At 56.1% G+C, this 26884-nt stretch overlaps 1 protein-coding gene and 1 long non-coding RNA gene across 3 annotated transcripts; one reads left to right on the top strand and one right to left on the bottom strand.

Moving 5' to 3' along the window:
* Positions 1-2109: 2109 nt before the first annotated feature.
* Positions 2110-4431, bottom strand: LOC311444470. The gene is made up of 3 exons (XR_014697894.1): positions 4130-4431; positions 3711-3776; positions 2110-2759 (listed from the first exon to the last, which is right to left on the bottom strand). It is a non-coding gene; the product is annotated as an uncharacterized lncRNA (long non-coding RNA).
* SPARC (secreted protein acidic and cysteine rich) lies at positions 3120-12056 on the top strand. Of its 2 annotated transcripts, none has more exons than XM_084535672.1 (10): positions 3120-3280; positions 8247-8316; positions 8563-8613; positions 8889-8973; positions 9400-9521; positions 9720-9840; positions 9947-10080; positions 10319-10467; positions 10964-11112; positions 11268-12056. In XM_084535672.1, exons 2-10 carry the CDS (start codon positions 8260-8262, stop codon positions 11294-11296), a joined length of 897 nt encoding a protein of 298 aa, XP_084391798.1. In that variant the 5' UTR covers positions 3120-3280; positions 8247-8259; the 3' UTR covers positions 11297-12056. The 2 variants fall into 2 exon arrangements, with proteins under 2 accessions (XP_084391798.1, XP_084391799.1); XM_084535673.1 differs by having other exon boundaries at positions 3145-3280; positions 8566-8613.
* The last annotated feature ends 14828 nt before the right edge of the window (positions 12057-26884 follow it).

The raw sequence follows: 26884 nt of genomic DNA, 5'->3' as shown, positions 1-26884 counted from the left end.
ACTCAGTAAATGACATTCCCGCAGCGCTTCCAGGGCATCCTGTTTGTTTATGTGCACTTTGGGTTCATTGTTTTGCTGTAGGGTTCATCAGCAATTAATGCAGGAACATCCTCCTCTCCAAAAACACTCCCGAGAGAATCCCTCCCGGGGCAGAGCGAAGGAAAGGCTCCTTGCAGCGACTGATTTGTGAGTGGGAGACAGCAGGGCTATTATTCCCTGCTTGTATCACCTCCACATTTCTCTCCTTCCCTTAGAGCAAAATTGTTCCCCTTTTGGGGAGCCCCAGGGTTTTCTTCAGTGTGTGAGCCCAGGTCTGCCCAGCTGGGCTTCCAGCAGGATGAAGTTGGATTTTGCACAGGGGTTAGCTCGAGTTCAAACCTCAGCCTTGCAAACCTCTTGGCCTCGCTGCAAACTGAGCTCAAGCCCCGGGGGTCTGGCCCTGTTTGCTGCCTCCAAAGGCAGATTTTGGGTGGCCACCTGAGCGGGCAGCGAGTGGCAGGGACCTGGGCACAGCAGTGCCTGATGCACCTGAGCTGGACCAAGAGGTGGGTGCTTGCTGCAAAGCCCTGCCAGTGCTGTGAGGGGTCCCGGGTTAGAAGAGACCCCCTTGGACCATCACCTGCCCAGTTCCTGAGCTTCAGAGGGCAAAAGATGCCCCTCTAGCATGTGTGAGGTCTGTGTTTTCCCCTGGCACACTGACATCCAAATCTCTCTTTGACAGCCCCGCTAAGCCTTGTGAGCGTGGAGAGGGCTTTCCAGGACTCTTTTATTGCGAGCTCTCCGTCATTTCTGGAGCTGCTTAAAGCCTCTGAGACTGAAGAGCAGGCCAGGCACTGCAGCCCTTGCTTCCCCCTCCCCACACTTCCTCTCCAGCCCTCAGTGACACCGCAGAGCCTGCCAGCAGCCTGTCCTCATGCAGGATCTGCCCCCGGGTGCGATGTGTCTGGGGGCCCCTTCCCCACCCAGTGACCCCCAGAGGGCAGGGGGACACCAGGACCCCCCCCCCCCCACCAGCACTGGGGCATCTCCAGATGTGGCTGCACCCCTGCAGCAGGCTGCTAGCCAATCTCACCCAAAAGCAGGCTTTAAGCCGCCACGTATGTAAAGAAATCCCTGTTGTAATTATCCTCCTGGCACTGCCGTTTGTCTGAGCCATTAGGAGAGGGCTTAGCTTCGGGCTGCAGCTCAGCGCACTGAGCAATTGCCACGTTGTCAGTTAGAAAAGACGTGGTTTCTTTTCTCTTTTTTTTTTTTTCCCTTCCTAAAATTTTTTCCAGATGTCTCTCTCTCTTTTTTTTTTTTTCTTTCCCCTCTTCACAGAAACAGCTGCACAATCTCAATGCGAGCCGTGACTAATCCAGCGCAGAGAGCATGCGCCTCCTCGGGGTGTGGATCCAGCACATGGAACTGGGGCTGTGGGGGGGATGTGTGGCCTCTGGAGCCGAACAGCACCTAGGAAAGGGATGCTGAGCTACGCAGGGGAGCTGTGGACACTCAGAGATGCTCCAGATGCCACATGGTTGTCGGCACATGGACACGAGGTGTTCGGCAGCATCACCACGCTGTCCTCAGCACGCACCGAGATGGTCGTACTGGGACCTTTTGGGGTGGCTCTGTGGGGACAGGAACATCCACATAGCACTCGGGGAAGGTTTTTGGATGGTGTGCAGCCAAATAAAGCAGGCTTTATGTCATTCCCCACTGGCTTCCTGGGCAGCCCGACTGCAGATATCCGCTGCCTCTCTGGGAAGTGGCGATGGTGACATGGCCCCTCCGCTCTCTCTTTCTTTCCCCTCCCCTTTCCCTTTTGCTTTTGTTTATTTTTTTGTTTCTCTTTGGCCATAAGGATGTTTATGCTTACATCTGCTTCTTGCACGTGCAGCAGAAGTGCTGTGAGGCCAGAGGAAGGGCGTGCTGAAGAGGTTTTAAGTCATGAAGGCACCCTACAGAGCAAGGAGCCTGCACAGCCTGGCAGGTCGTGGCAGGCCAGCTCCTCTGCTGGCACCCAAATCAGCAGCACCATCGGTGGGAAGAGCCAGGCACCAGGTCTGTGCCTCAATCCCTCTCAAAGGTAGCGTGTAATCACGAGGAATGGAGGCAGCCGAGACAAAACATGATGCTGCATTTTATTACGGGTGTCCTTCACCCTGCTGGTGCCCAGACTACTTGTCCCTAAGTCTCTGTCCTTCCAGCTGCCCCTGGAGAGCTCCCTCACCTCCCCTGGCTGTGTGACATGGTCACAGGGCCACCCCAGCTCACCACGGGCGGGTGACAGGTCACCAACCCACCCGGGGGGGTCCCCGATTCCAGCAATTTGACAGCCTTGCCTTTTGGCTGCTGCTTTTGATTTTGGGGGCTCATCCTGAGCACCAAGGGGAGCAGATGGGGGACGCCACCTCCAGCTGGCTTTGCTGCTTGGCTGCCTCTGGCCGGGCGGCTGCTCCAGCTGGGTTATAGCCAGCAAGGTCAAAATGCGAGGTGCTCTCTGCGGGGACCGGCGGGTTCAACCAGCACATTTCCAGGACACGGGATTTGCTCAGATCTGCTGGACGATAATCACGGCAGAGAGCAGAGTGCTGAGGAGCTTTCCTCCAAGCCAAGCTCTTCCCTGCCCACCGGGAGCTATTTCAGACGTCATCCCTCTCCGCACTCTGGAAAACGGGGATCATTCTTTCCTCTCCCTTCCCACAAGGCAGCCCCAGAGGGCAGCAGCGTTAGGAGAAGGGAGCAACGTCTCTTCTCCCTTCCTCTGCGTCCTCCTGAGGGTGGAAAACACCAGCTCAGAGAGCAAACCGTAGCAAAATGACAGCATTTAAGGGTTTAACTGCAGCAGGCCGTGGTGCCAGGAGCTGCACAAACCAAGGAGGGACGTGGTTGTCCTCCCTGCCCTCCGGTGCCAGAGCCAGAGCCCCAAAAATCTCATTGCAGCAGTGCAGGGGAGAGGTCGGGGGGGTCCCAATCCCTGCAGGACCCCTTTGACGGCAGCCCCGCTTGATTCCTCTGGTCTGCCCTCAGCACCAGGGCCGTGTCCCTGCCTGTATTTTGGGCACAGAGCCGGAAGGCGGGTGGGGACAGCCCACCAGGGAGAGAGGCAGAGGAAGAGACTGATTTGGAAAGATAGCGAGGAGGAGGAGGAGGAGGAGGAGGAGGAGGAGGAGGAGAGGCAGCAGGAAACCCAGCCCACCCTTCGCCTTCCTCCTGCCTCCTTCTAAAACCCACAGATTCCTCCAGCCCTCCCCAGCGCCTGAAGTTTCCTCAGCCCTGCTGCCAGGACTGCGAGGTATGGCCGGAGCCCTTCTCGGTCTCCTTCGTGCTGCTGCAGCTCCTGCTCGCAGGGATCCTTGCAGGGACCCCAGCCCTGCAGCCCTCCCACCCCAGCACTGCTCGCCCCGTGCCTCCCACCCCGCGCGGAGCCTTCGGGGACCCTTCCTGCCTCCTTCTCTCGCTCCTCTTTGCAGCTTCCCAGCTCCTAACCTGTTACTCTATTTCACCGCCACATCGCCAGCTTTAATGCTTTGGGGTCACCTGGCCATAGAGCTTCAATTGTTCTCCCTTCTCCCATTTTCCCCTCTGGCTTTTGGGGTTGTTTCCTTAGGGAGATGCGCTAGACCGAGGTCCTGGCGCATCCTGCACGGCAAACCCGATCTGGTTACAAACCCGTCCCCACCGTGCACAGCCCAGGGTGTGCTGGCAGGTGACGTTTTACTCACCAGAATACCTAGGGGAAGAACAAAAGGGTTGTCAGCTTTATCTCAGCGCAGCCGCTCTCATTTTTCCTGCGAAAAGAGAAAAAAAAAAGACACTCGGCTTTTTGTTCCAGGCAGACCGAACCCATTTCAGGTCCCGCTCCCTGGTTTGCTCAACTCCAGCTGATAGCTAGTGGAAACAGAGAGACAGGAGAGGAGGAACAAAGCTCTTTTTTTTTGGTTTTTTTTTTTTTTTTTTTTTAAGTGCAATAACTTGGGATCAGTCGGACACGGCTCTGGAGCCAGGCAGAGGAGCCGAGGGCTCGCTTCCTTTAAAGGCAGCAGCTGGCCTTGGTGACGTGCAGGCAGCCAAACCCTGCTCTTTGTGTCCCCCCTGTAAGAAATCTCTGCTCTGCTGTCCAGCCGAGGGAAGGAAACCTCACAGGGAGGGGGCTCGGCTCCCACCAAGGCTCCCCTTTCACATCGGAGGAAATTTGGGGGCACCGGGGAGGTCGCCAGCACTCCGGGTGCTTGATCAACACCACCGTGCAAGAGCCCAAAAAATCTTCTTCCCCACTCCAGGGACAAAAATAAATCACAGCAGCTCGGGAGGGCAGACCAGGGAAGTTTTTAAGTGGAAATAAAAGGCTGTCGCGCCCCACGCAGCTGTTAGAGCCAGGCTATTGTCTGCCACATAGGCAGGAGCAGGGATGCGGGTGTTGATGGGAGGGGGAAGAGCAGAAATAAACTTTTCAAACTTTTTTGCAAGCCCCTCCTTCCCCTCTACGGCTTCCATGACTCAGCCCCGGTGGAATGTCGGCTCCCATGGAAACCCTCTCTGGGTCCTCTGCTCGGATGGATGTCGGGGCTGTTATCGCTGGAGCGGCTGTGGCGGGGCGAGTGCTGGGAATGCTTTGAAGATGGTTTGCATTTCTGCAGTGCATTTAGCAGAAGGATTTTTTTTTTGCTCTCCGCTTTGTGGAGCCGTGCCTCGGTGGGAGATCAGCTTTCAGCTTGCCCCGGGAGCCCGAGGGACCCGCTTGCAGCTGGCACACGAGCATCCCGGCTCCTTTTGGCACTGCCCCATGGCCAGAGGGAACAAAAGCAGCGGCACAGGCAGGGCAGTAAAATGTGTTATCATCTCCCCTTCTGGCTGTGGTCTGCAGGGTATCCCCATGCTTGCAGCCCGCTCTCATCCATGCACTTCTGGCACTGATTGAACTGCTTCCCATTCTGGGTGCAGTTTGCAGCCTGGGCAAACTGGGAGAGCTTCGAGCCAACGCACAGCTCCACCAGTACAAGGGCTCTCACCACTTTGTTAGTAAGCTCTGTAAAGACCTGGTGCATGTATTAGTGCCATCACAGCAGCTCAAGGCACTCTTTGCCAGGTCCATGGGCTGACAGGGTGTGGATATCCCCAGTGGCTGCACAGAAAGATGGGGTGGGCAGAATTTGTCCTGTGTGTATGAGCTGTAGGGAATTTCTCTCCCAGCCAAACCCACTCGGCTCTGTGACCCCAAACACTTGATGTGAGCGCAGGGGGAGCCTGTAGGTGGCAGGGACAGCGGTGGTCCCCTGGGACTTCGCACAGGCTGCAGTGCCATGCAGGCAGGGACCTGCGGGGAGCTTTCTGGGTTCTGGCACACACAACTCATCTTTCAGACCAGATTTCCAACCGAAATCGGTTGGCGAGGTAAAGCTCAGAGGGTCCTGCTTGCACAGCGAGCCCAGGGCTGGGTGGTGGGCTCACAGCCCTCACCTCGTGTCCCTGCGGTGGCCACACTTTGTCACCACCCTGCCAGCGAGGCGTGAGGCTTTTTTTGCCCTTCCATTGCCCACTCCTGCCCGGGGTGCTGGAGGTAGGGGGCCAGGCAGCAGCAGAGGCTGCCGGGGTTGTCCTGTGCATCGCAGCAGCCTCGGGGAGGAGCTGGCAGAGGGGCCAGGAGAGGCTCCTCCCCACGCTAACGTGGCATCCGTGGGGCTTATGCAACCCTGGCTAGGGCCAGTGCCACATGGGCCACGCTGCTCCCTCCAAGGAGCCTCCTCCAGAGGCTGCGCTGCCCGGCCCTTGCCCGCCTCCACCCACCAAGGCACCCGGGCTGGGCTGGAGGGGACAAAAGGGACCAAAGGGACCCACCGAGAGGCATTTGTAAGAGCCACTAGACCGTGTTTACACAGCGAGTGGGAGCTGAAGTCCCCACTTAGGATGCAAGTGGGGTCAAGCGTTGGCCGGGCTGCACATCCACTGTCCTGGGGTGAGCTGCGAGCAGCCTTTAAGTGCAGAGGGGGCTTCTCTCAATTTTAGCTGGAGTTTGGTTTGGGTACAGTGTGCCTCTGACATCCCCGTGTGCTTTCTGCCCGGCATGCTCAGCAGCCCTCTCTGTGCCCAGGGTGTGCAGGCTTCCAGTGTCTTAGAAAGCCCTGGCTCCTGCTGGTACCTGTTGGCAGGTAGCATCCTCTTGGACGGCAGGACCATGGCAGGGAGGGAGGCCTGCAGCAGCCACTTGCTCTGCTGGAGCAACGCTGCTTGCAGGGCTGCTGAGCTGTTAGTTCAGGATTTTTGGCCACCGGACATTCAGGAAAGGCTGTGTCCTTGCAAAGCAGCCAGGGTCTCACAGACAGGGCAATGTCCTCCTCGCACAGCCTCCAGGAGGATGTTGTTTTTCAAATAAACTTATTTTCCTATCTCTGGCATGAGACGGCGCTGCAGGCTTGTTTGCTCAGACTCTTTCGTGCTCCTTCTTCCTCCAAACACAACACCGGCAGCTCCAGCTGTCTGCTGGCTCCTGGCATGGCATTCTCTGAGCCCGGCTCGCTGCACGCAGACTTGGAAACTTAGGTGTTTTGGGGCCTGGGGAAATGATCTGAGAGGGCTTTGGTCTGGGGTTGGGCTCTCCTTAATGCCACCTTCCCCGTGCCCATGCCCTGCCCTCTGCTCCCGGCTGGGCTCTGCCGGGTTTCTGCCCACCGAGCACCAGCGAACCTCAGAACCTCTTCCAAGGCAAACAAGCCCCTTGGGAGAAGCCCAGGAGAAACCTTTACAAGCCAGGGGATGGCAGGGAAGGAGGAAATGGCCAGATTCAGTACTTTTCCACCTCCCCTCCCTGCCCCCAAATAGCCACCTCACCAGGAGGGAAGAGCCAGTGATCTCAGCGCAGCTCCTGGCAAACACCAGGAGGCTCTCAGCAGCTGCCAGAGCAGAGAAAGGCGAGGGGAAAGGATGATGTGTACCAACTGGGAGCAAAAAGGCTCCGTCCCCCATCCCCACACATCCCACATCCCCCCCAGCAGCTGTCCCCACCAGCCCCGTGCTCCCAGCCACCCGACATCCCAGGGTGAGCCGGGTCTGGGTGATGCTGCGAGGCTGGAAGGAGGATTTCAGCCTCTGCCTGGCTGAACATGGCTAAACTAGGTACCAAATACCCCAGCAGGATGGCATTTGTCACATTTTACACCTAGAGGCCATCCCACATGGAGAGGATGCAAAAGGATGCTTGGAGCACCTTACCCAGCACCGTCTGTCATAGATAAGCCACCCACCCTCCCGTCCCCGTCCCTGCAGGTGGAGAGGAGGAGGACGAGCGGAAGGGAGCAGGGGGAGACTTGGCAGGAGGACAGAGCTCTGCCGGGGGGAGTTTTGCTCTCCCTGAGGGCGGAAGGGAGCTGGTATCCCGCTCCCCCGGCTGGCAGGGATGCTGCTGGCATATTAAGCACCCAGCTGAGCTCCTCGCTGCCCTGGCACAGAAGGGCTCCATCCTGCCAAACAGGAACCAGGGGGGGACGCACGCACACGGGGTGGTTTCGCCAGCTGCAGCTCTCCTCCTGGCTCGCATCGCAGCCTGGGGTAGCTGGGCTGCTTGCTCATCTCTGAAACAGCCCCAATCTGGAGGGTGCAAAGTCCTACCCCTCCTCTTGGAGCTCATCCCCCAGCAGGATACGATCCTGAGGTGTCCTGGTGCCCTCCAAGCCTGTCTGGGGACCCTCAGCTCTGAGCAGGAAAGGGAAAAGTGTATTAGAAACCCCCACATCTGGGGGTGCCGGAGATGGAAGCCTGCTCCCTGCCACCCCTACAGACGTGTGTCCATGTAGGAAGCGGTTTTCTAAGGGATTTAATTCTCAAGCTGACAGTCTCCCTGTCTTTCTGTCCCTCTTTTCCTTTTCCCACTTCCATTTTTCCTCTGAGTGACAAATAAAATGGTGGAGAGATTCATTGCCTGTACCTGGGACTCGTATCAGGGGCTTCTAACATGACTTTTTTTTTGGCCAAAACAGCTCATGTGAAGGGAAGGGGAACTGCCATTTTGACTGCAGTTTTCCTAATAGATCCTGGAAAGCCTCTCACCCCCATCTTCCCATGTTGCAAAATCAAAAGAATTTGCCTTGGAAACAACATTTGGCTTAAGGTTTTGGCTAGAAAAGCCATCATGTGGGGCTGCAGCGTTGACCAGACAAGGCAGGAAATGGAGAAAACCTTCTGTGCGTGTCTGACTGCCACTGTGAGCTCAGCCCAGAGCTGAGTGACCTCCTTCCTCATCCCTCCTCTTCCTCTCCTTTATTCAGGGTTTGCTGAAAGATGAGAGCCTGGATTTTCTTCCTTCTCTGCCTGGCAGGCAAAGCCCTGGCAGCTCCGGTGAGTGGGGGAGCCAGCAGAGCCTCGTGGGGACGTATCCAACACCCGATGGATCTGCTGGGGGTTTTCTTTCCCAATGAATAAAACCAGGAGCCCTGTAGGAAGCACAAAGCAGCCTCACCCTCTTGCATGGCCCCCAAAGGATGGAGAAGTGGGGGGGAGGAAACCCAAGGGTGGCCCTGGGATGTCACCGCAGCAGGGCCATCGTCCCCACGGCCCCCAGCTCACGGTCCTTTTCCCCCGCAGCAGGAGGCCCTGCCCGATGAGACGGAGGTCATCGAGGACCCCACCACAGAGGTAGGTGGCCCTGCTCCTCCTCAACATCCCCCCGTCGTGGCACCCACTGCCCTGGGGAGAGCAACGGGCTCGGACACCTCCCGTTCTGGTGCTCTGGGAAGCCCCCGTGGTGCCAACCAGCAGTGCTTCTTGGGTTTCTTCCTCCAAATATCAATTATTCTCTGGAAGAAGTTCACCCCAAAGCATCCCCAAGGCTCGGGGGAGCAGCAGCACTTTGGGGCTGCCAGGGCTGAGCTCTGCGCACCCCGGCGCACACGCACTCTCCTCTTTTGCAGGAGCCTGTGGGGGCAAACCCCGTCCAGGTGGAGGTGGGGGAGTTCGAGGAACCCACAGAGGATGTAGAGGAGATCGTCGCAGAGAGTGAGTCGCTTTTCCCCTGCCCTGCAGCTTTTGCCCTCTGGCAGGCAGAGACACCATCCCTTCCATGGGTGGGGGACCTTTGGGCACCCCAAACAGTGAGGGGCTCCTTTGGGAAGGGTGCAGGATGAGCACAGTGCCAAACAAGATGCACATTTAAAAGCCAGAGAGGTACAGGATTTCTTCCAGCACTTGATTCTCCATAGCACAGCAAAGCTATTGCAATGTGTGGCCACAGAAAGGAGCCCAGGAATAGTCCAAGGGCTAATGTGGGCTCCTGGGCACCCTCACATCTTCCCCGTGCAGGGAGGGATGCTCGGGGCAGTCTCTGTCTCTGCCTCCCTCTGTGCTGGGAGCCCTGGGATGAGGCCAGCTCACGGAAGGTGGGGATGGGGCACCCCCTGACCTTGCCCCCTGTCTTTCTCCCAGACCCCTGCCAGAACCACCACTGCAAGCACGGCAAGGTGTGCGAGGTGGACGACAACAACTCGCCCATGTGCGTGTGCCAGGACCCCTCCAGCTGCCCGGCCACCTCTGGAGTCTTCGAGAAGGTGAGGGCAGGGGCTGGGTGACGGGGAGGGACCCTGCTGGGACACCGCTGGCTCCAGAGCTGGGCAGAGCCAGGGTGGCAGGAGCTGTTTTCTGACCAAAGAGATGTTTTCTCTCCTGGGGAACAAGTTAAACTCCTCTTTTGGGGGCACTGCCAGGACTCACGTGCCCCTCACACAGCACCTCCCTGTCCCACGCAGGTCTGCGGCACCGACAACAAGACCTACGACTCCTCCTGCCATTTCTTCGCCACCAAGTGCACCCTGGAGGGAACCAAGAAGGGGCACAAGCTGCACCTGGACTACATTGGGCCCTGCAAATGTAAGTGGGGCTGTTCCCTTCGGGGAGCACGGCTCCCCTTGCACACAGGCTGAGGTTTAGGCGGGGTGGCAGGATGCTGGTGCTGAGCGCTGTGTCTGGCTTGCAGTCATCCCCGCCTGCCTGGACACGGAGCTGACCGAGTTCCCCCTGCGCATGCGGGACTGGCTGAAGAACGTGCTGATCACCCTGTACGAGCGCGACGAGGACAACAACCTGCTGACCGAGAAGCAGAAGCTCAAGGTGAGGGCTTGGGGCAGGAGCCCGGCAGCTCCTGGGCACGTCCACGTGCACCAAAACCCCTGCACGGAGACTTTCTGGCTCCCAAACACCAAACCCAGCCCTGGGTCCTTCAGGTTCCATCTGTGCTCCTGGGGATCTCTCGCTCGCAGCCCTGCAAAGCGACCCATGGGCACCCCATGCGAAGCCCCCCGGGGTCCTTTTGTGTCCCCCTGCCCCTGACACGGCTCTCCCACGGCAGGTGAAGAAGATCCACGAGAACGAGAAGCGCCTGGAGGCCGGCGACCACACCGTGGAGCTGCTGGCCCGCGACTTCGAGAAGAACTACAACATGTACATCTTCCCCGTGCACTGGCAGTTTGGGCAGCTGGACCAGCACCCCATTGATGGGTGAGCATTGGCAGGGCAGGATGAGGCTCCACCAGGTCCCCTTCTTGCCCAGGTGGCACAACCAGGGTGGTTTGGGGGCAGCAGGAGCCCAGGAGATGGGAGGGGAGCTCTTGTGCAGAAAGAGGGGCGTCCCCCAGCCCCGGCTGCTCCCGTCGCCCTCGGATGCAGTTTGTGTCTTCTCAGATTTACCATCAGATGAGAGTTCCCTAAAATATCTTCATCCCAAGGCCACGGGGATAACTGCAACAGCTGAAGCAGCAGCTGTTGGCTTAGAGCTGGGTGTGGGTATGGTGATGACCGGGCACACAGCCCCCCGGGAGGACCCCCAGCCCCTGGCTATTTTGTGATTAACGCAGCCTGATGCAAGGGCAGACCCCATCCTTAACCTCCAGTATGCCTACTGGTGGATACTGGGAGGGATACTGGGAAACTGGTGGGATACTGGGAGAGCAGCTCAGACCAGGGCTGGGGCGCTGACCCTGGGTGTCCCCGGCAGGTACCTGTCCCACACCGAGCTGGCCCCGCTGCGCGCCCCCCTCATCCCCATGGAGCACTGCACCACCCGCTTCTTCGAGGCCTGCGACCTGGACAACGACAAGTACATCGCTCTGGAGGAGTGGGCCAGCTGCTTCGGCATTAAGGAGCGTGAGTATCTGCCCGCCCGGGCCGGGGACACCCAAAAATTTCCCCCCCAGGGATGCAGCAATGGCCCTGGGTGGCGGGGAGCAGGGGAGGGGGATGCGGGAGTGACCCCGGCAGCACCCATCCCCTAACCACGTCTCTCTCTTTTCCTTCCACAGAGGACATAGACAAGGATCTTGTGATCTAAACCCCCAGCTTCCTGCTCCGCTGCCAACTTTGTCTCGTTTTAACCTTCCCACTTCCTTCGGTTTTTGAACCGCTTTTCGTTTCGTTTCGTTTTCCACGGGAACAAGGTGCTAATATAGGTCTAAACGTATGTAGTATCGGTGCTAAGAGAAGTAACAGCCCTTCACAGCCTAACCCGTTACCACTAGATTACCCGCCTGGCTCTTTCCACCTGCTCTCACCAGCCCTCTCTCCCCCCCTCGACGTGCCTTTATGATTGACCGACCCCGTTCCTGGATGAAATACCCGCTCTGGATCCGCCCTCGGACCGACTCCTGTTATCTCCTTACTAACAGCACATCCTCGGACACGCGGCACGGACACAAAAGGTCTCAGCTGATTCACTGCCCGAGCCTCAGAGCACACGGGATGTAGGCAGAGGGGGCTTTCGGGGCGGGTGATGTTGTGGTCACCCAGCTCGTGGTAGAGGGGGGGGATGGAGAGGGGTGAGGAAGGCATAGAAAGGCAGGATTTTGTTCTGAGTTGTTTTCTAATAGCATTCCCAGGGCTTGAATTTAACGATCATTGGGCACCAAAAATAAATAAATAAATAAATAAATAAGGGCTAATACAAGAAACAAACAGGAAAATGCACAAGAAAAAGAAAAAAAAAAAAAAAAAAAGAAAGAAAGAAAAAAGAAAACGAATGCAACAAAGTCATCCCATCCTGTAAAATCCCCTCAAGAAATAAAGGTTTGAAAGTGCTACGTGCTTTACCATTACTCGATGACTGTACTGCTCTTGTGTTCTCTCTGCTGCAAGGGGAGATGTGGGGTGCTCACGGCTGACCCCGCTGGTGCCGTTCTGCTGTCCTGGAGACCAAGCCCTTGGCTCCCCAGGTCACGGTGCCCACCTCTGCCTCGGTTGCTCTTAAATTCCAGCCCTGTTCTCCCAGGGAAGCTGTGCTGGGCTCGCAGGGGATGTTTCTGCTCGGAGGGGCGTGCTTGGCGCACGCGCGACGCGGTGCTTTTTCCTGCTGTGGGTTTTTGGGTTAAAGGATGGGCGGGAGGGAAGGGAGAAGTTATTTGGATTTTGCTTTGTAGAAAGTGTCCTGAAAGGAGCGAAGGGGTGGTTAAGTCTCACAGGCTGAGATATCTTTTTTTTTTGGTTTGTTTTGTTTACCTCTGAATGTTCCCTGTGCCTTATATTATTAAATTCTTGCCACAGTGTGAGCAACCTGATGAGTCTCTGTAATAAAAAGTACTGATTTGAAACACTGACACTAAACGAGCCTGCGATGTCCCTCTGTTCCTTCCCACCCCAACCACGGGGGGGTTGCACATGGGTGGCACAGACACGATGACCTTTGGGCTCCGGTCCCAGGGATCACCTCCATGACCCCAAAGCCACCAAATATTGAGGGTCTTCATCAGGAATTTCAATGCCTATGGTGAATGCTTAGTTGCCTCAAATTAACCATCACCAAAAAGGCATTAATGTGAAAAAATGTGGCTCAGGAGGGAAGATGGGCTGGGGCCATTTGGGAAGGGCTGCACGGACCATGGGTACCCGCCGTGTGTCGGTGCTGCCGTGCAGGAGCACAGGAGCCACACGGCCGTAACGTGCTGCAGCACCAGAGAAGCACTTTGCAGAGTGTAACGGCAACAGAGGACTTTGGGGGGTGCTAAATCATTACCAAATAGTTGAGCTGGGAAGAGAATATGGCTTGGAACAAGCCGTGCAGTCCTGCTAGCCATGCACATGATGGGGAAACTGAGGCAGGGCTCCTCCTGGCTGTGTGTATGCCAGCTGCTGCACCCCTCGGAAGGGGCTCTTGCTCGTGAGGACATGGCCATAAGTACCAGGAGGGATTTGGGGGCCTGCACTGACATCCCACAGCTCAGGGTGCTCAGCTATGGGGGATCGGATGCGGAAAGTGATGGCTGGGATGGGGAAGGAGCTGGAGCAATTCAGGCAGATGGGGTCACGGCGGCAGCAGGCACAGGTCCTCACACTGCTCTCGTGTTTGGTTTGGGAAAGCTGATGCCCAGAGGGGCTAGGTGAAAGGTGCTGAGCAGGCAGGCACACAAAGAGCCCCTACCACAAGCCCCAAGGCTCATCCCACTGTGCTGCCCATGAGTCCCACACACCGGCAGGGATTCAGCTGAGGGAACACAGGGTGACCGGCAGGGACCAGCTGGGAAGGCGAAGGGATCCCATTCCAAAGCTGTGTCCCATCCAAGGGGACATACTCCTGTCTGGCAGAGCCCCAAGGGCCCAGCTCCGTGGAATTACAGCGCAGCTGCCCTGGCTTTGAGGGAGCATCAGGAGGTTGCAGCCGGGCTGCTCCTAACCCTAACAGGGTCACAGCCTGGAGCACGGAGTCGCTGGAATTTCACTGCCTCGGGGCAAACGCCATGCACGGGGTTACATCAGGACTCGAGGAATAAGTTGGCCTTTTTAAGCTTTCAGACCTAGACGGTCAGCAGGGTGGAAGAGAACAGCCCCTGCCCTGTTACAGCCGAAATTGAGCCTTTCAGTGCCTGCTCAGCAGTAAAGAAACTCGACTGTACTTTCCAAGTGGAAAATCTCCCTGTGGTCAGTGCTGACTGAGGACATGGTTTGCAAACTTGAAAAGGGAAAATAGAAAAATCACGGCGAGCGCTGGATCCACAGGCAGCCTGGCAGATGCACACAATTTGTCCCGAGTGCTGCAGTGCCTTTGCAGGCAGGGTTGGTTCGCTCTCTGGGTTCGGTTGTGGTCCTCGGGGCAGCACCACAGAGTGCTGAGCATCATCCTGCCTGCCTCCGCCAGAGAAAAGATGGGAGTGACAGCGTTGTGCGGAGATTAGTGCCTTCCTGTCTCCTTCCCTGAGCCTTGCTTTTGCAAAAACAGCAGCAACAGCAACAAAGCTAGCTGCTGCCTAAATGCTGCGTTAAGTTTTGAGGCTGAAATATTCAAAATGCACAGGATGCAAAGAGGTGATGAGCCAGGGTCACTGTGGCTGCTCCAGTAACACTCCTACAACTGCCCAGACTCCAAGGCTCACACCCGGAGATCCATCTGCCTCTGCTGAATCTGCTGCTGGAAACCCACTGGGTTAACCCCCTGCCCTGCTCCAGCTTGCTGAGCAGCTCCCAAACCTTGTGTATTTGCTGTGTTCTCTTCCTTTGGGCTGAAGCCTTATGGTCTAGAGGACACATGTCTGATATGATGCCATGCTTTGTGTTTTGCTGCTCAGCCCGCCTGGCTCAGTCTCACTCCCTCTAATTTTTGAACCCAGTGGCTAGCGATTGCTTGATTCGATGGGACATTTAACCTCAAAGGCATCGTGTTTGTGCAGGCTGAGCACAAACAGAGGGAGGACACATGTGTGCACAGATACCTCGCTGCACGGTGATGGGGAGGTCCAACAGGAGCTGGGCTGGGGCTGCCTCCCAGATGCTGTGGTGCCAAGGGAATTACACAGTCAGTAACGATTTGTGTAGGGGACTGTGGTGCCTGCACTGGCCACGGAGAAGTTACATGTACACTACTTTCTATTTCATGGCCTTCCACATACCCAACAGCTTTTTCCCAATTAAGCCCACTTACCTTCAGCCTTGGTGTTGCGCTTCCAAGAATCCCATAAACTCTGGGTCTGTGATTCTTAGGAAACGACTCGCCCCGGGTCACATTTTTACGTGCATTCCCTACATTTTTCTTAATTTCTTATTCCTTTTGATCGCTGCTTCGGTTGGACCAGAGCAGCTATACATGCCTCGTGTTACTTCTTGCCCAAACACCTCGCCGATCGCCTTCGCTGCCTGGGCTCCGGAGGCTTTGCCACAGCCTCTTCCTGAAGCATCTGCTGCTGGATGCGGAGAGGGATCGAGGCAGACCTTTGGTCTGACCTGCTCCTGCTGCTCTTCCGCACTAATTGCACCTGCAGTCATGGTCTGTCTGCCTGGGCTTGAACAGCAGGATGCGTCCTGGGGGTTTCCTGTCGTTTCCTCTTGGTCACGGTCCCCCTAATGAAATCCTCGCCTTATCTATCATCAGAGGATCCCCATCACTTGGGATCCAGGTTTTAGCCCCTTTAGTGCAGATTTTGGCAGCAAGCCCCTGGCTGATGAAGCCAGCACCCTCTGGATGGGTCACCCACCCAAGGGTGCTCAGTCCTGGCTTGTAAAGCTGGATGTTAGGTGGGGATGAACTCTTCTGCCCCCTTCCTCACCACCACTGGGTGCAAGCACCGAGCTCTGGGCTCTGATCTTGGCTCCCCTTTCCCCCCTCACTGGAGCTTTCCCTGTTTTTTTTTGCCTCCAGCCGTGCTTTAACATGTGTGGGCAAACCCAGGCTCTTGAATACAACTCGGTTCAAGGCAAAGGTGTCAGGGCACGTTCCTTTTGGGAGAGGAGGAATGGGTGAAGTGCTGGGGGAAGGCCAGCCTTGGGCTGCCGAGGCTGGGAGAAGCCTGGATTCCCTGCTGGCCCCTCCGGGAGGCTCCAGAGCAAACCCAGGGAGGAGCTGGTGAGGGTTGGGCTGTGCCAGGCAGGCACAGGGGCAGAGGCAAGACCTGGGCTGTAAAAGGCTCCTTCCACGAGAGTGCCAAAGGATCTGCAAAAGAAGTGAATGAATGAACTCCTTTTGGCTTCCCTTCAGCCGCTGCTTTTCCAAATGTCTCTTCATTCCTTCCGGGTGGGAGAGCAGAAATCTCTCCTTTTTGTGCAGGCAGAACAAACAAAACGCCGTGCCTAACACACTCCTGCACCAACACACACACAAACCCAGGCCCCCAGGTTATCTGCCAAATTTCCTCTCCTCTTTCCCTGCCCTGTACCCTCCCTCTCATCTCCCTGCGCCCAGCTCATCCTCGCAGGGCCCCCTTTATCCCAGTCCCTGTCACACCACAGCAAAGCCTGGTCCATGGGGCTGTGAATCTGCCCACCAGCCCCACAGCAGCTCAGGGCTCCCTCCCTCCACCCCCAAATTGAGCAGGAGCCCCCCTGCTCTGCATGGAGACCTTCCCAGAGCACATTAGGCTCTGCGGGCTGGGCACCCACCTCTCCTGCCCATTTCCCAGCCTGTCTTCTCCCAAGCCCACAAAGAGGGATCAGAATGCCCTAAATAATCTATTGACAATTTGTCTTCCTTGCACAACCCAGAATTAAGCCATGCCCTGCTTTGGAAGTGGTGAAATGGTGATCACACGTGATCATCATTGAAATGATGATCGTTTAACCGTTAAAAAAAAAAAAAAGAAACACAACAAAAACACCACCACATTTCAAAACCTCCCTCTGCTTTTACACTGCTCAGGTTTTGCTCACGTTGCTCACTTCCAGTGCCTCCCACTGCTCCTGACCCTGGTGAAGATAAGAGCCCTTCTAGCACAGCGGAGGTGTCCACTGACCAAGATCTTCATCCTTTCATTTACTTTCTCAGCCGTCCACAAGTGGCCAGGCTCTGCTTCTCAGAAGGAGCAGCCCCTCGGCGCTCCTGGAGACTCATCTGCAGCGATAACCTGCACAGATGCCCTCAGCAGGGCTGAGCCGTTTGCGGGAGGGCGTGCTGATTTCTTGGGGGGAATCCAGGGCATGAGCTCATCCTAGGAAGGAAGCCAGGAGTCACCATCTCCACCAGGCAAATCGCGGTGCTGGCTGCACAGACAGCCCCGTGCTCTCCGCAGATGGTCTCTGGTCCCTCTCCACCCCTCGCTCCCACCTCCACATTCTCCAGCTTCGATCCCTCGGCAGGAGCACCCACGGCTGCTGTCACCTCGGTGACTTGCCGAGCTGCTGTCAGAACAACTGCACCACCAAGCATCACCTGGACATCTGGCCGCTTGGCCAGAGGAACAGAAAACCACACCAGTGCTGGAGCAGCAAAGGAAACCCCAAGGAGCCTTGCTGGCCCTGGCCCACCTGCCTGCCTCGCAGTGCATTGGGTTTGGCTTGCTCCCTTTGCCCCACAATGCTGCCTTTCTTGCTTCCTTCAGTGCTCATCCTGCTAGAGAGATCGTGTCTTCATTCTTCTGCATGCCCATCACCTTCTCTTTCCTCCCACCAGTCTGTGTCTCCACCTGGTTTTTCCTTGCAGACCAGTTCCCATATTCTGTTTTTCCTCCCTATTTCAGTGCCTCGTGCCCCAGCCACCCATTTCATACACCTCCCCTAATTCTTTTCACTCCTCATCTTTGCTGCTGACAGCCATACCCCTCACCAGGATCCCCTTCCCCTTCCAGTTCCACCCCAAACCCACCCCCAACGCCCTCCTGCCTGCCCCCAGCTGCACCCCTGCCCACCTCCCCCCCAGCCCCACAGCAGTGCCTACCTCTCAGGAGCCTTTCCAGGCCCACATCGTTCACCCCTCCTATCTCTGGGCACTGCAGGGAGGCGTGGAGCCCCTGGAAAAGCTTTCCCCTCCCAGGAGAGCTCAGCCTGCCCCAGGTCCCCTTCCCGGGACTGCATTATCCATCCGGAGGGGAGCAGTCCTCGAGACGGGTGCCTCCCTCGGGTGGGAGGAATTGGGGCCCCCAAGCAACGGGGCTGGAAAGTCCTGGGGACCTCCCACTCTCCCCGGAGAGCCCAGCGCATCCTCTGCCGAGCACGACACAGCTCGCTCTCTGTTTCTGTTTCCATCCTTTGCAACACCTTTGTTCACGGCAGAGTTCAAATTGCTGAAGGATTTATAAGACCGCAGCAAACAGCGAGATGTAACGCCCAAACGGGGCTTTAATTATCGTCATAAACAGCCATCCAAAAAGAGAGGGGGACTGCTGGGCTCTCCGTGGGCATAATTCCCTGTTAATGTGTTTGGGTCCATCCCTTCCCCCTGCATATTTGTATACCGGTGCACGAATTTATCTTTGAAGGCTTTACAAGAATGTGTAATCTTCGTCTTTTATGTGTTTCCATATCTTTTCTCATCTCGATTAGCAGGAATATTCACTCTTAGTCATGTTCATACCATGCCATGAGAGGCATCTGTGCACATATATGGCGAAGAGCGTAAAATGCTGTTTACCAACTCCAGATGCATTTCCACACAAACAGACAATGCACAGCCCTCTGCTTTAGCACCTTACGAGGGTGTTTTGAGATGTGTCCTTGTATTTATTTTGTGTACCCAAAACTACACATTTCTTTATATGCACAACTTTGGCGTTGTTTCCTCCATCAGTGGTGTCAAATGCTCACACCAGTGCTGCTGCCCTGCCAACCGGCAGCAGATGCCAGAGCCTCTGCGTGCTGGCTGCTGAGCAGAAGGGAAAGCAGAGGTGTCAAGCCCTGGTATATTTTCTAGGTCACTTGTTTTATTTACGCCACCTACCCGAGGTTAACACAGGATGCCCGAGCAGCTTTGAAGGCGATCCCTTGGTCCTGAAACCACCCAAACATCTACGTTCCTTTCCCTGGAATTACCTCTGCCTTCAGAGGTGGCTCTCATCAAAGCCTTTGGCCAGGAGCACGCTTTCCCCCACCTCCAGCTTCCTGAGCCTCACGATCTCTCTGGATTAAAAGTTTCCTCGCACCTCTCCCATGTAACACCACCACCTGCTGCCACTTTACAGCCTTTTTTTTTTTTTTTTTTTTTGCAGCCCATACATGTAAAATTGACAGCAGAACCAGACCTTGGGCAGGTACATCCATGGTAAGAGTTCACGGGGTATTTGTCCGTCTGGTGCTTCTCTGCCTGCTGACATCCCATGCTCTGACTGCCTTGCTGGTCCGTTCCTGTATGAGCAAGAGTGAGCTGTGCCCATGCTGCTGTTTCCGTGTTCTCTGGTAAATTTGGACAGAAAGACTTTGGAAATTATAAACCACAAGGTAAGACAGAGGGCCCTTTCAGTGTAGCTGGCAGTCAGATAAGAGGCTTTCTTTCCCCTGTCCTTACTGATCTCAGGCATTTAGAGACAGATAAACCAGAGAGATCAGCACTTGTCCACGGATTGCCCTGCTGGGACAAAGAGCAGAAGAATTTGAGATCCTGAAGCCAAGAAGAAAACATCCCTGCCACGGCACTGGGGGCTCTCATCCATGCACACACACCATGCTGGACCACATTTGGCCAGGGTTTCAGAGCCAAGCAGGTGTGCCAGCTGCTGCACACAGCCCTCCTGCAATGCTGGCTCAACACACAGGTATTTGGGAGCCAAGGCCTGCCCCTTATTTCTTACCAGCACTGGCTCAAGGTGCTCACCAGTGGATGTCCTCCTTCCCAGGACTCACAACGAGACCCCCAGTGTGTGCCACAGCTCCTGTGCCCCTGCCCAGCCCTCATGGGCATTAAACAGAGGGACAAAGGGTGGCTGACGGACAGAGGGACAGGCACCTCCACCAGCAGCACGTCACTTAGCGACTGGCAGGCATGTAAAGAAGAGAGAAGCCTCAGGACCTGTCCCCTGGACCCAGAACAAGACATGATGTTAAGGATCACCACGCACCCTTGCTCAGGGGGACTCTCCGCCGCCGAGCAGAGCCACAGCCAGGCCCTGGGACACCCAAGGAATTACCCCTCCCTGGTTGGGAAACATCCGTGTGATTTGCATAACAGCAAACTATTGCCCAACCTGGCTTTCGGAGTCATCCCACACATGCACACCGAACCCCCCCGCCAGGACTGGCCAACAGAGCAGGAGATCACAGCCACCATCCGTCCGCCTGCAAAGCTTGTGCTGAGAGTAACCAGAATGCAGATTTTCCCATGGCTGGTCAAGGAACAGGTTATTTCCTAATTCCTGCTCTACTGGTGTTTGAAAATCCTCATTTCAAGGCTTTTACCCCTGTGATTCAATACCCGGGATGCTCAAGCTGTTTGCCTGCAGATACACGTCCAATAAAGATGTCATTTTCCTCTTTGCCAATGATGAGACAGGCTCCGACCCCGGTGGTGAGGAATAACCTCATGCTCTGAGGACACATGACGCTGATTTGTCATGAGAGCAAGCCCCAGGTTTTGTCCTCCTTTCCTTTCCCGCTCAGCATGCACCCTGAATTACTTACATTGAGATAAGAAAACTTAATATCAAGAAAATACAGCAGATAGAAGATGCTCCCCAGGTATCAGGGAAAGCCCCCATAAATGCAGACAGATCCCAGTCACCAGCTCAGCTGCCCGAAGCACAGGCAGCCCCTCCAGAGCCCCTGTGTCAGTGCCCTGTGACACGGCTGCCCAGGACCTGGGCACCTCTCCTAATCTCAGATCTCTGCTCTCAGCTGCACGGGGACAGTGACAACGCAGGACATCCATGGAGGAGGTTGGGATGCTGAGCAAGAAGCCAGTTTGTGCCAAGGCACAAGTCACACACGCTCCTCTAAGCTCACAGCCCAGGATGCTCTGGAGCCCAGGCAAATGCCCCCATGCTGCTCTGTGCCCCCTCCCAAGCCCATTTCCAGCACACGTCCGGGCACAGGCCAGCTGGGTGATGAAGGTTTCTCCATGGAGCTTTCTCCAGGCAAGTCCTTAGACGTCTGGGAAACAAAACCTAGGGAGAGCTTCGCTCTGGGTGGCACCCACAGGAGATAATTGCTGCCGGATAATTGCCTGGGGCCAAGGAGAAGTGCCTGCATCAGCAGTGCAGAGCTGCTCCCCAGGTACCCCGGCTCCTTTGCATCCACATCTTCCCTCTCCAAAATGCACCGAGCAATCAGTGCAGGAGTGCCCAGCAGCCTTGGAGCATGGTTTAGGGGAGAGGGGCTGAACTGCAGTGCCACCGAGCCACACGCTGCTGGCTATTTCGGATCCCTGGAGGGGCTGAGCTCCCCGTGATTTCACCTGATTTATTCTGCGCCTTCCATGGGCCTGTCCCATGCAACTCTAAAAAAATCACAAACAAGATCATCTCAGAGTAGCATTAACGGCTGCACTTGTAGCCAGCAGTTTGCAGGAAATTCCCTACCCATTCCTGTAAGCGTCACATTCATCACTTCTGGGGGGTTGGCAGCTGTGACTTACCAGGATCAGCTGTGGCACAAAGGCATGAGCTGTGGGTCTCTTGACTTACCCTGAAGATGTGTGTCTGAGATCCATCCCTGCAGTTATTTACCACGTGTTTGGCTCTAGCTCCTCAGAGCCCTCATCCTGGGGTGCCTCAGCACTGTCTGCATGCATGCAGAAGGTGGTCAGATGGTGACAGGGTGTGGGGAGAGATTGTGAGCCCTCCTCCCCAGCCCAGGAGGTGACAGCCCATCACCCGGTATCAAATAAGGGTGCTTGGCCATGTGGGATAAGCCATGACAGAAGCTGGAAGTGAAGGCAATGAATTGTGCCCGACGTGACACTGTGGTTAATGGAGCCAGCATCCCCTCCTTCAGCTCCCAGCTCCTTTCTGCCAGGACCTGGTAACGCAAAAATAATTTTACACCAAGTGAGTAATAGTCCCGATGCTACAGAGCGCACCAGAGCAGCCAGGTCGAACGGGGACTTTCTTTTAAGGCTGTTATCAGTGCCATGATGCGCATCTATTCCAGCAGTTGTTAAATTTAACCACTTTGGGCCAGCTTACAGCGAATTGAAGCCATGGCAAACCAAGACAGCTGAGAGAAAACACAACGAAGGCTCAGTGCCCGCACTGAAAGTGCCACCCCTGCCTGCTGGAGGTGGCAGCTGAGCAGGCAGGACAGCCCTGTCCCGGCTTTCCCCCTTGGAAAACCCCCTGCCTGCAGCTCCAGCGAGGAGCTGTGGGAAGCAGTGGGGAGCTCAGCCCAGAGCATGACACAGCGGACATCCTCAGCTCGGTGGCCGTGCCCCAGCCTGCCCGGAGCACCAGCAGAGCACAAGGCTGCAGAAAAGCTGCAGCTCGGGCATTAGGACTGGGGCAGGCACCGGCTGCTCTCTGCCCCAGCAGGCTGGGGAGCCCACGAGCTGGCACAGAAGCAGCCCAGCACCACATCTCTGCTTTCCTCTTCTTCCTCCGCTGCCCCAAATCTGAGCATTGAATTGCCAGGCAAAGCCCGGGGGCTGGAGGAAGGTTTCCACAGCAGCACGTTCCCAGCCCCGTTCCCCCTCACCTCTCCTCCCGCCCCATTCCCCTTCCTGCTCGCGGCGGGCAGGGCTGGGTGAGCCACTCCTGGGTGATTCACTCCCCACCAGGCAGAAATGCTTTCTTGGATACACACAGCTGGGCACAGGAAAGAGGCAGAAGGCCTGTGATCTGAGCTGAATCACTGCGCCCCGAATGAGCTCCTGCATGCAGGGACACGGCTCCGGAGGAGGTCGCAGCAAGGTGAATATTGCAACAGCACAACACGTGACTCACCAGCGGGGAAAAATGCAGTTTGGGGTAGGAATCGGTAAGGCGAGGAGGAGAACAACCCGCCGGGGCACAAAGCAGGGGTGCAAGTCACGGAAACACCCAGGTCTGGCGCAGGGTGAAAGGGAGAGTGAACCTGCACAGAGCAGGGAACAGCACCGGGTGCTGAGCCTGCCCTGGGAGCCACAGGAGCCTTGTTACACTGCTGAGTCCCAGCAGAGCTCAAGCAGGAATCCCACAGCAGCACTGCTCAGGCTTTGGGCAGCCCAGCTGATGGCACTTTCTCCCCTCCAGGCCCTGGGCAGGACCTGCACCCGTGCCCCAGCGGGGGAGCAATGTCTCCAGTGCCTGGAAGCCTCCACAGGCGCTGCTTTGGGTAACTCCAGTTGCAGGCACTGCATCTGCCCTACAGGATAACAGACTTTTTTCCCACACCCATGTTTTCTTGCTTGTCCCTCAAGGCAAGCCAGCCTCGAACAGCATTTCCATTTTGTGTTGCAATGAGACACGGGCTCCCTGAAGTCAGCTGTCCCAACTGCTTTGCCAGGGGCAGTGGGAAAAGAGGGCAGAGGTTCCCCGTAAGGTAGCAAGGCTTTCCCAATCCCTGCTAGGACACGCGTGTCCCCAGCCTGGTGCATGGCCTGGTCCCCACTTCCAGCTGGCTGCAGCTGATGGGCAGGTGCCTGCAGGGAGCACGGATGCTGAGATGACAAGAGCCGTGGTTTAAAGCTGGCAGGGCATCCTCCTGCACCCCTCCAAGCCAGCTGGATTTCATCCCAGAGACTGCAGGGGAAGGGAAACAGGGTGCCGGTGAATCAAATCTCTCACCCAGGCGAGCAGCAGGGGCTCCCCTGTCTCCCTCTAGCGACTGCAGCCCTCGAAGCCTCCTCCTGCTTTCAGTTAATTGGGCTGGATTCATTAGCTCAAGCTGCAGCTCCTCAGGAGCACGGAGCCCCAGGACTTGCTCCTGCAGAGGACAGGGTCCACTGCCCTCCCGGAGCAGGAGTCTCACCTGGGGATGCTTGTTTGCACACATCAGAGCCCCGTTGTGCACGCTGATGTACAAAACAGAGAACGAAAAACAAAACAAAACAACAACAACAAAAAAACACACACACATATATAAATCAACCAGGCACATCTCCACTGGGAATTTCTAAAAAAATCATCACCCTTTGGGATGCAAAGCAGCAAGGCCCGGAGAGCAGCTCGGCATCATTATTAAATAAATTAATTAGCCCGGCAGAGCCCGCCAGGTACGGAGCGCTTTCCACTTCCAAGCAGGTAAATGAATCCGTGGGAACGGAGGCTGCTCCCCGCTCGCCAGGCAGCGCAGGCTGCATTTGAATGGCAATGCAGCTCCTGCAGCCTGCGAGCCCGGCACCGAGCATCGCCTCCGCCAGCGCAGCCCCGCGCATCGCCAGCCACCACTGTAGGCAGCCAGGATGCCTTTGATCCCCTCCCCGGCCCTATCTCGCTGCCTCTAAAACCCAACTTTCATCACCCTGGGGTCTGGCAGGAGCCGGCTAAGTGAGCTCTCCCCTCCTGCCCTAATTGCGGCCGTCAGATGACACTGGCAGGCAGGGTGCTGGGGAGCGCTGCCCTCCCCGCTCCTGCTGCTGCCCTGGGTGTGAGCTTGGCTTTGGGCCCTCCTTTGGAGGAGGTGGCCCAGGGCCAGGCTGTGGGGCAGAGCTTGGGGAGGAGGCAAAGGGAATGGAAAACAGGAGCAGGCGCCCAGCTGGGGAGGAAGGCAGAGGGTGGAGGGGTAAAAGGGGTCCCTCCCTTCCCCAGTCCTCCCTGCGGGGCAGGTTCAGCTGCAGTGGCCCTTTCTAGCTCTCTCCCTCCAGGCATTATTCAGCCCAAGTCCCTGTCTTCTACTAAAAGTCAAGGGGTCTTCAGAAAATTCACGGAAAAACCACCAGCGTGGCTCCAGCCTCCGTTCCCAAAGCGAGCGTTCACCAGGGAAGTGGGGAGACAGATCCCTGCTGCAAGAGGAAGTTCACAATTACAACACAAGTCGTTACTGGCAAGCAAAATTCCCTGGCATGCTGCACACAAAATGTGAATTCTCCAGGCTGGGGTACAAGATAGCCCACAGCGTTCATTCCAGGACCCGTTTGAAAGCGAGAAAATGAGACGATATTTATGATGGCGGAGACAGATAAAAGCTGGTAGGGAAAAAACTCCAGGAGGGCATTTCAAACAATGCACATTACACCCAAAACAGTGCAAGCTTCACTTGCAAAAAGAAGTCCCCGGTGAGCATGCATTGCTGACAACTCCTGACACTAAAACTCTGCATAACCCTCCTGTAACCCATCCAGACAGTGTTTGCCTATACAAACACATCACCTGCCTGCCCTCATGTCATCCACAGCAAGAAATCTGCATCGAGCCCCATTCATCCCAGCCCGGGCTGGGTCAGGGAGGGTTGCTGCCAGGCTCCTGTCCTTGGAGGGCCAGTTACCCCTGCCAGGGCACTGAAAATGGGCATTGTTTAAAGGATGAGTTGCTGTTTCCCCATGCACACACACAATTCTGCAGCCCCAACTTGGTCGTTGTGTTGCACTGGGGTTTGAAAGCCTGGGGTCATCCATCCACCACTGCAGACAGCCTTGCTCTAGCTGTTATTAAGATGTTAATCAACAACAGTGGGAAAATTGGGCTCTTCGGGAACTTCCCAGAGCAGCAGAGACCCAGCTCCCCTTGCACAGCCTCGAAGCAGCCCCTTTTTGCTCAGGACCCACTGTACTCAGCCACTGCTGGAGGGAACTGGTTGCAAAACCTCTCCCCCAGCTTGGCCTGGGATACACCAGCAGCTGGGAAGAAACAGTGTCGAAATGGCAATACCAGGCTCTCCAGAGCGTGATTTGGGAAGGTGATACACCCCATACAGCATGGGAAAGCCACACTAAAGACTATCAAGATGTCCTGGCCTCCCTGTGCATGGCTTCGTTTCCCATAGCCAAGCCCCAGCAAGGCTTGGTGGAGCCACGAGGGGCAGCTCAGAAGCCAGCCTCCATTTTGTCAGCAAATAAACATCTCCCCCAAGATGGATTTACCCTCACACCTCTCTTTCCCCTTCTCCAAAGCCACCGCTCCAGCCCTGGCTTTGTTCACACAAAGGCGCTATCAGGGAGGGGACAGGCATGCAGCTCCCTTGCCACCAACCCCCAGTCCCTAGAGCAGCCCCCACGGTCTCCCCACCCCTTTATCAGGCCCCAATTGCCCCCCTGCACCTTTCCCATAACCCTTCCTCAGTTCATCTGCATGAAATCCATCAGCCTAACCTCCAAACCTTGGGAACCCAAATAAAAACGGGCCTGAGTGATACACCAGCCTCCCAAAATAATAAAAAATAATAATAAAAACAGCATCGTCTGCCTCCTGGGAAAGATTTGGAGCTGGAAAAGAATTGGGGAGGATTTGCTCATGCCCGTGGCTGTGCCCCCAGGGGTCCCAGCTGCCCACCACGGTCCCCCCACAACACTGGGAGCGGTGCCTGGAGCGCTGGCGGAGTCACGTTCGAGTCTGTGCAACATCCAAAACATACACGGACGGTTTGGAGCAGGATGCCAGAACCACCCGTCATCCTTCACTTTTTTTTTCCTTTCGTCTTCACTGTAATCCTTTAATGAATTAAGTGGAGCAATTAAACACATTTTTTTTTTTTTTTTAAAGAGAACGCGCATTAAAATGGAGCTGGGTATTTTGAGTGTTGAGGCACTTAATATGATAATAAATGCAAAGCCCCTCAGCTTCGGGGATTCTCCACACCTCTCACCCAGCCCTTTTTCTGTTTATCTTTCTGGAAGGCTGCCTTCGTCTTTATTCTAACGAAGGTCGACCCTTCCTCTTGCTCGAGCTCTACCCAAACTGCACAAGACAGGGGGAGGAGGTGGGGGTGGAGACTTAGAGCTGCTTCAGAGCAAAAGCCCCAAACCAACATCAGTGGTGGAGAGTTGTGTGATAGTGGAAAATGGAGAAAACCCTTTTCCAGGCGAATTGGGAAGGTAATTCCTGAGGCAGGGTCTGCATCACAAACAAAGCCCTGAGGTGCTGGGGCTGCCCTGCAGCCCTCTCAGAGCCACCTTCCTGGTGCTACAAGCAAAGAAAAGATATCCATTGCCTTCATCCAGCTCTCCATGCTTGGATTGTACACATCTTTTGCAGCTACAGGGCAATCCAGGAGAGCCATATTTAGGGGGGATGCTGAAGGGACGCTCTTCTTGCTTGGCAGGCTCGTCTTCCCAAGGCGGCCATTTTGTGGCCTGTATCTTCTGGTCCCCCCAACCCTTCCCCAGCCCTCTGATCCCCCTCACCCACATAATCCCTGTTTGATTTAACATCTTTATAAGTACAGACGGACATCC

This window comes from Aythya ferina, assembly GCF_964211825.1.
Source record: "Aythya ferina genome assembly, chromosome: 14".
In the NCBI taxonomy this organism is placed as follows: Eukaryota; Metazoa; Chordata; class Aves; order Anseriformes; family Anatidae; genus Aythya; species Aythya ferina.
The sequence above is the reverse complement of the archived record's forward strand: the minus strand, read 5'-3'. Positions and strand labels throughout refer to the sequence as shown.